General features: G+C 32.6%; 1 protein-coding gene across 1 annotated transcript; it reads right to left on the bottom strand.

The window, feature by feature from the left end:
• Positions 1-1903: 1903 nt before the first annotated feature.
• On the bottom strand, positions 1904-5154 carry LOC105331566 (transcription factor MafK). Its single transcript, XM_011433820.4, has 2 exons — positions 4790-5154; positions 1904-2920 (listed from the first exon to the last, which is right to left on the bottom strand). Exons 1-2 carry the CDS (start codon positions 4799-4801, stop codon positions 2480-2482), a joined length of 453 nt encoding a protein of 150 aa, XP_011432122.1. The 5' UTR covers positions 4802-5154; the 3' UTR covers positions 1904-2479.
• Positions 5155-9154: the final 4000 nt, after the last annotated feature.

Genomic DNA, 9154 nt, shown 5'->3' on the forward strand with positions numbered 1-9154 from the left:
ACTCTCCCAGATCAAATCAATGGATCCAACACAAAAATCTCCTTTTTTTCCTTCCGACCCCCCCCCTTTCCACACCTTGACAAAATAAATTAAAAAACTCATGCAAAAAATATGGAGAAAAAAATCAACTACAATTAACATTGTGTAAAATTATGGCCATAAAATTTGATGTTTTGCATTTAAATGATTGGTTATTCATTGCTGAATTCTTAATTTGACAATTGCTTCATTAAAAATTCCATAGAGTACATCAATAAGGTTCTCATAAAATTGTCAGAAGTGGTAAAAAAGACTACTTATCATTCCATCTAATTAAACAGCTTTTTGAATTATAAAAGAGCATACCATTTCAATGCTTTGTGTGTATCAAATAACCCTTAAAAAGGCTCCATTGGAGTACAAGACAATGTATCTATTGAAGAGATCCATGGGAGAGATAAATATATAAACATTATGGGCATTCATGCTTGAACAAACTCTGACAATGAACAGTAATATATAATTGTTATTTTATATACAAAAAATACACATCTTAATAGCTCTTCAACAATATTCAAACAGCCACTTCTGTAGAATAAACTTATCCCCATCTCATTATATAGGACAAGCATCACTCACTTCTCAAAAATATCCATAGTTATGGAATTCTGCTAAAAATAAGAATTAGTCAGGCCTTTCCCATAGTTTCACTTTAAGTTTCAAAAGCCACATTCAGGATGTGGTCTAACCCCATTTATTGTGCAATCCATTTGTAATATATCGTTTCAGAATTTCACAACTCGATTCATAAGGTTTGCCATTGTTTGAGGAATGCCAGAATGTGCAGTTTGTGTTTGTGAAGGACACGGCGTCTGTGAGACTTATCTGACTTAGCCATACTCTAATGTGCATGCAAATGTGAAGATGTGAATGTAATGAATGTACTACTTACCCTGCATGACCTAACTGAATGAGATTACATAATGGATGACACTCACTAAACAACTCCTACTTCACTACTTTCTGAATACATCAAAATTTGGCACAAAAATATTTCAGTATGATTTGCTTTATCAACAAAACAGATTTAAATACATAAAATTGTGCAGTGTTGAGGCTATCTGTAGAGTTTTTCTTCCTAGACATGGAGTTTCAAAAGCTTTTGAAACTCTTTCCATATTTTGAAAGTTAAATTTTCAAAGAAAGTTTCAGACAAAATGTAAAATATTCAGAATAAAAAATTATGATGGTGTGGCCAAAAAAGGGAACAGTTCACCACAAGTTTCACCTGTTTTCCACAAACGTAATTTAGTAAAGGTGTCACAAATTCCTGCATATTAATGAAATCATCCAAGTGTATCATTTTCATTCACATGTCAGGCTTGCCAGTAACAAAAATTTTGAAGAGAACAATTGTATAAACCACCATCTTAACAGTTATTTGGTATCTGTATTACAAAATAATATGGAATGCTACTAAGAACATATATCAAAATTTTAAAAAATATATAAATAACATTTTTTTTTTTAAAAAAAAAGGTCATTAAATTTATGACAGATTAAATTTTGAACCATGTTTTTATTTTTTTTTTAATCATCTTGATTTTAAAGTTCAAACTTAACCAAAGTAAAAAAAAAAATTAATACAAAACACTGAATAGAATTTCACCCACATTTTGTAAGTTTTTGAAAGTGGGAGCAAATATTTCTGCAATTTCCAATTAACTGTTTCCAATTAATCTAACCAATGAAAAATAAATAACATGAATGATGTTGATGAATTAACCCAAAATCATAACGGATTTCTGAATGTCTCCCATTTTCAAAACAAAAAGTTCATTAACATTTAACAAATCAACACAAGACAGGTATTCAGAAGACACAACCATATTCATACGTATACATTGTATATGTACGCAAAGTCAGCAAAGTCAGCAAAAAATAAGGGCTTATTAAATTAACAAATGATATGAATCATTGGATGTTGATGGAGATACTAAAGAACATGACTGGAAAGAAAGCACCATTTGTGTTATTGACAATTGTCAAACCGTCAGGAAAAGTTCATTAAACTCTATCATTTTGATATTGGTTCAAAGTAAATATACAAGTATACATAAAAACATACATGTACATACAGACATTATTGTTAATATATATTTTCACATATATATATATATATCTATATGAATGTTTTTTGCACCAGATTTTCCTCCGGTAGCTAGAGTATGAATCTGAACACATCATGTGTATCTGTCCTCTGTACCATTCTTTCAATGCAAATGTCTCACAGACATCGTTCTGAGCAAGGAATAGTCTGAAAGAATCAGGTGTGCCCCTCCAAGAGTTTTATGTTCAGTGTTGTTTCTTGTTTTGATAGTAATATTGTTTTTGGCAATAAAGTATATCATAGTTTCATAAAACTGCTTTAATGGAGTCAAAAGATCAGGGCATGTTAAATTGTGCAGCACATTCTGTTCGTGAATTGGGCATAACTCGGCTATGCCTGTGACGGCTCTGATTTCACAATCATTGATTCTCTGTGGCCAAAGTGGGGAGGGGTCAGAAACATTGGTGGGGTCAAGACCTTGATTCTGTTGACTTCTGCGAACCGTTGCAGAGCATCGTACTTGTTTTTCAGTGATGTGAGTTCCATCTTGACTACATCATTTTCTCTCTGAAGCCTGTGCACTTCTGCCCTAAGCCGCTCTTTTTCAGTTTCCAACTCTTCTTTTTGGGACATGCGTTTTTCCCTGCAGTTGGCTGCGTAGCCTCTGTTTTTCAATGTACGGCGGCGTTGTTTCAGCTTGATGGTTTCATCTCTTGGCAATCCTTTCAACAACTTGTTCAGTTCTTTGACGGTCATAGCAACAAGCTCATCGTCCGATATCTGGGCAGCACTCAGGGCCAGCGCTTCTGACTTGCACTGCGACAAGAAAATCTGAAACAAATCAATTCATTTCTTTTTAATTTCATCCAATTAAAAATACAATTTTGACATTTGTTTAAAAAACAATGGCCATAACATCAGTCAATAAAGGAACAAGGAATAGTAAACGATTTGGAGTTGATTTTTACAAAGTATAATTAGTACTTGATTTTTAAAACACCATCATTTATTTAAATATTAATTGCTTTGTGAACTACTTTTTAATTAAAACTACAATTTAGACATTTGTTTAAAAATGAAGGCCGTAACATAAAACAATAAAGGAATAAGGAAAGGTAAACGATTTGGATTTGATTTTCACCAAGTATAATAAGTACTTGTTTTTCAAAACACCATCATTCAATAACTGCTTTGTGAACTTCTTTTTTAATTAAAACTACAGTTATGCCATTTTTTTTTTTAAATGATGGCCATGATATAAATCAATAAAGGAATAAGGAATGGTAAATGATTTGGATTTGATTTTCATCGAGTACCAGTAGAATTAGTACTTGTTTTTCAAAACACCAACAGTCAATAATTGCTTTGTGAACTACTTTTCTAAAAACAATTCCCAGTGATGACGAAGCTCCATCAGATGGTGCATCAGAGTCAATGACTCATCCTTTCATCACTATGGGAAAAGCTTAGTCTATCATTCACACACACCTGTTGTACTTAAAATCAATAATCAGCATAACAATTAGTCTGAAGACAATCATCTTTTAGTGGTGAAGATACTCTAAAATCTTTAGGCATAATCTACATTGACCTTCCCCTCTTTCATAACCCAGCACTTTTCGTTGTAAACATTGAAAGTTGGCACATATCCAACTCAGAACAAATACACAAGATATCAAATAAGTCTATTTTTAAAATGTCAATAAATAATTCAAGGAAGTCGAACAGAACAAGATTTGTTTCCATAACCCTTTTAATTCTGAAAATGAAAATGGTGTTATCAAATTAATCTGTGAATATATCTTGTTATAGAAATTTTTCAAATTTTTTTTCTCTACCGTAATTAATTAAATAAAAAAAAAAAAAATCTATTTGCATTCCTATTCATTACTTTGATATATGATGTTTTTTTGTAAAATTTCCTGATGCTTTTTCCAAAAGACAGAGACCTGCGCAGTTTGTGTAAGCACAACTAAGATTTATAAATAGTCCAAGGTGTAATATAGGACATGGCATATGGATTTTCCAACGTATTTACATAATACCATTTATCTTTTAAGGATATCTTGACGTAAACAGAATCACATATACCGTTAACAGGTCACAGAAATTTCATCGTTGACATTACAATTTACGTGTATCCCCCCTTTTTTATTTATTTATAAAAATGGTAAATATACGCCCTAATGCATCATCAGCATAAATTCCGGGACTTGCGTCTGGGCAAAGTACGAATGGAGGTCAATCCCTTCATTCAAGCGCTATTTCTATATATGATTTAAACAGACCCAAGTGCATATCTCTAGGTTTTAAAAATACCATGGCTCAAAGATGTTATGTTCCTGGGATACAGGTTGCTATTGTACACATCGAGTTTTGTGTATTCAATGTGTATTTTCTCACTGCGCAGAAAGAGCTGACAACAAAACAAATGGTCACGTGGTCATGAATGTACAATGAACGCATTTATCCTCATATCAGCATATTTATATTTTTCCTCCAATTTCAGTGATAAAAACATCAAAATATGTTAAATTTTAACTTAAACAAAGTGAAAAACTTCTATTTACAAATCAATTTAGAGTACAGAAGTTCCCATGGCATGTGTACCTCGTTTTATGAATAGCCTACAAAACGTAAACAATGCACCACGCCATCATTCTACTACGATTTACACACGGTGACCGAAAATTCTCTTACCTTTTTACTCATTTTGGCTGTGTTTCACGCGTGAAAAAGTGTTAATCCTCTTCTCTATTCCTCGAATAAACACCACAGTACTTCCAAAATCACGAAATTATCACTCTAAGACAATAAATCCACTATTTGTTTCTACGACTGATTTCAGCAACTCGGCAATACTCGGTATGTTGCGTATTTTGCGCCTCTCGGCTCGTTGCTGATTGGTCGATTTAGTCACCGTTACTTGATGACTCAGCGAGGACGAACTAGCCCCGCCATTTTAGATGATTCAGCACTTCGATTTCACAACAATAGTTCTGTACATTATGTAGACCATGGAGACAAAATAAACAGAGATGTATCAGGATGAATCGATATATTGATTACATATTTTCATAATTTATTGTAGACGGCCAATAATGTCAACAGCAGCCATCTTTGCCTTCGTTTAGTAAACAAGGAAAAATGTTAAATACGTTTTGTCGCTTCGGGCACCTCTGTCAATCAATTTAAATTGTTCGGAACTCTTCTGCATTTTCGTTATTGAGGTTCCAACACTCAAGAGGCTTCCTATGATTTACTTTCATTGAATTTATCATCGTTTCTGCTGATATTGCACTCTCTCACCACACTTTGTATGAACTGAATGACCCTTGAAAATAGCTATTTTAAAACATTATTTGAGGAATAAGCATTTCTGCATAAAATTTAAAACATTTTTATACATGAGTTTAAAATAAATTATCGATCATCGCCAATTTTAATTTTTTACTGTTAGCCTAAAGAAGAAAAAACCTGCGCGAATGTGAACACTGGTGAAAATTAAGACTGCTGTAACTAATTTCATTTGCCATAAAACATACTATATAATAATTATTGAATTTTAAATGAAACAATTAACACACAATTAAAATGCACGCAGGGTTTTTTATTCAAATTCAGCAAAGCTGTATTTAAACCTGTCAATATTTAGTAGATAAAATCAACAAACAATGAATGATTATTATAAATAAAATACGTAACAAAAATAAGAGATATATTATAAGAACTGAGTGCTAATATATATATACAGGCATCTTGAATCACTGCATGTAGAACAGTGTGGGCTGGGCAGGTAATGAAAGTTATCCTTACATGTGTATATAGCCTATATTATTCACACATAACATTTATTAAAAAACTGAAGTGCCACTTTTAAAAATGCTGATTAAAAGGGTGAGTTTGTAAGCCACGCACTGGATTAATTTTTAAGCTGACAGTGGGCAATATTTTTTTGTTATGATTTCCATAATTATTGTAATTTTGACATTTTTTCTTGCTATATATTTCTACAGTTGTTTTTTTTAAGAGTTCTGATAACTTTTAACATACATTTATAGTTTAGCTGAATTCATCAAAGCTGCATGTAAATTCGCATCAATATTATATATACACTGTAGTTATCTTTACGAAAAGAGAAATTGATGGAATGCTGACATTGGATATATATATGTTCCAGTGCAAGGATATTATAGAAATTATCATCTTATATACAGGAAGCGAGCAGGAAGCACGAAATATTTCCCAACCTAACCATGCTTTAACTGCAGTCAGGATCGTGTATTAACCACAACTAGGACATTGTGGAATATAGGGCTTCTCGTCGTCTGTAGGTCATCGATTCGTCCCCGTTGCTTTCGGTGTTGTACTATTAACATCATTATTCAATCATAAAAATTACAGGACTGGGGCCTTTAAGGCTGTTTTAATGCGATTGTCGCGCATGCATATTTTGATGTAACGTATGCATTATGCATTATCATCGCGGCAATTCGCGGGGACGCGAACCAAGGGCCTAGCTCACTTAAAATATATATAACAAGCTCTGCATTTTATTTTTAATAAACTAATTATCTAGTTCTTACTGAAGTATTCAGTACTATTGTAGGTATTTATTTCGTTATGTTTATTTTTCTATTCAATAAATAATTTTCATGTGCTTGAATGATTGTACATAATCAGTCTATGTAGCAGCTGATCCGAGGATTCTTTACAATTTTGAAACTTTTTAGGAACGACCAGCTAAGTTGCATAGAGACAGACAGACGGATAAGACGATGCACAGCAAGTTCACAACGTACGTGGTGGTTTTCGTAACGATGACATACATCCGGTACAGTCTTCATTTCCCCGCATGCTGAATGTGTATGTGTAGTGTCAGAAAGAAGTACAGAATGTAGTTGTTCATCTATTATAAACCAGTTAGAGAGCAAATCGGGTAATACTAATACTACTAATAACTACTAATAACTAAATGAAATTTACAGCATCGTTATTCTGAACCAACATAATTAAAATCGTTTTTTGTTCACTTAGTGGAACAAAATCCTCGACATCCAAAAATTACGGGTTACATAAAAAATCTTTAATTGAAATATAGATCGCATATAGGATAAAGAAAAAGTTTTTATCCATAGTCACCCACTGCACTGCTCAATCATATTTACATAATAAAATAATTAAATGAATATATATGAATATATACATTTAGTAACTACATGTAGTTTATCATTCACAACGTACACAGGCACTTGACATATATTTACATACTTTTTTTTTCGTAATGAAAGAATATATCGCTTACAAATTTTCATTTCTGAAATCTACTTCCGATGTATGTGTAGTATTAGAGAGATGTTATATTTTTCATTACAAGAAAATTGTATAACCTCGAAAGCCTGTAATTCATAAATAAAACTGGCATCAAATGTATTACTAATAAATCAATTCATTCACCACGTGAGTATACATATATTTTTTTTTAAACTTTCAAAAATGAAATCAACAACTCCAAGAAATTATAATAAAAAAAATTCAGCTCAAATCTCAATTTAAGAGACAACGAAATTCATTGATTTAGAACTTTGCCTTGCTAATTGAAAATTGTTTACAGGAGATGAATATTCTCAAAGTAATGCTGTCTCTGGTGGCTTATACGGGTAAGGAGTTCATTAACGATCACTGTTGAAATATTTAACACAAACTGCTAGAGCGGGTTATTTATTCTCCTGCAATTTTGACAACTTCTTTCACATCCTCTATAAACTACAATCAAAAACATTTTGATGTTGAAATAGAATTAACGCTCTCTCCGAACCTCTCCATACATACCATACTCGTAAATCATAGGAAAGAGAATAAGTATGCTGGTAAAATTAGTCGGTTACAATTGTTTACATTTGTATTGGTAAGGACAGTCAATCTAGTCAAATTTGCAACAGCTTTTTGATGACAAAAGCAATACCAGATGAAACATAATATCCAAACACAAATTTTCAGTTTATGTGCGAAAAAGAATCAGATATAGATCTGTCAATCATTGTAAAATAGAAACCACTTTCAAGTCCTAAAGAAAATTTAAAGGATAGTTTTATAGATTGAAAATTTTTTTTCTTGCTGATGTTCGCCTTTTTTCATATTTTTATGATTGAAAATCTAATCGTATGTAAACAAGAAAATCAGCAAATCATCTCCTTTACATTGAACAGCATTCAATCTACGAAATAAAAGAAAAACGTATGGGTCAGATTCAGCATCCATGCCTGTCAGGTGCATCAGTATTATAAGACACACCATCCATGAAAGTTTGGTGAAGTAAGGACTAAGATATATTTTTTAGCATCCTTGACAATGGAGATCAAGCTCTGCATCTGAAGCTACCTCTGCGATTTATTTATATTATAGTTTAATCAACTATGCAAGTTTGAAAGAGTATATACTATTATTTATTAAACATGTGACCTGTTCCAAAAAACTAAACCTCCTCTAGCATCCGAAACCTAAGGCTAAGATTCAGCATTCAAGCCTGTCAGGTGCATCAGTATCAAAAGATATACCATCCATGCAAGTTTTTCGACGTTAGGACCAGTAGTAACTAAGAACTAATCATCAGAGAGCACCTGCTTCTAAAACTTTAATCAGGTCTTAAAACCTTAACCTCCTCTAGCATCCGAAACCTAAGGCTAAGATTCAGCATTCAAGCCTGTCTGGTGCATCAGTATCATAAGACATACCATCTATGCAAGATTGGTGACGTTAAGACCAGTAGTAACTAAGATAATTATAATCATTAGAGGGCAACTGCTCCAAAAACTTTAACCACCTCTAAAAACTTTAACCTCCTCTAGCATCCGAAACCTATGGCTCAGATTCAGTATTCAAGCCTGTCTGGTGCATCAATATCATAAGATATACCATCCATGCAAGTTTTTCGACGTTAGGACCAGTAGTAACTAAGAACTAATCATCAGAGAGCACCTGCTTCTTAAACTTTAATCAGCTCTTAAAACCTTAACCTCCTCTAGCATCCGAAACCTAAGGCTAAGATTCAGCATTCAAGCCTAT

The sequence above is a fragment of the Magallana gigas genome, chromosome 7 (assembly GCF_963853765.1).
Source record: "Magallana gigas chromosome 7, xbMagGiga1.1, whole genome shotgun sequence".
Taxonomy (NCBI): domain Eukaryota; kingdom Metazoa; phylum Mollusca; class Bivalvia; order Ostreida; family Ostreidae; genus Magallana; species Magallana gigas.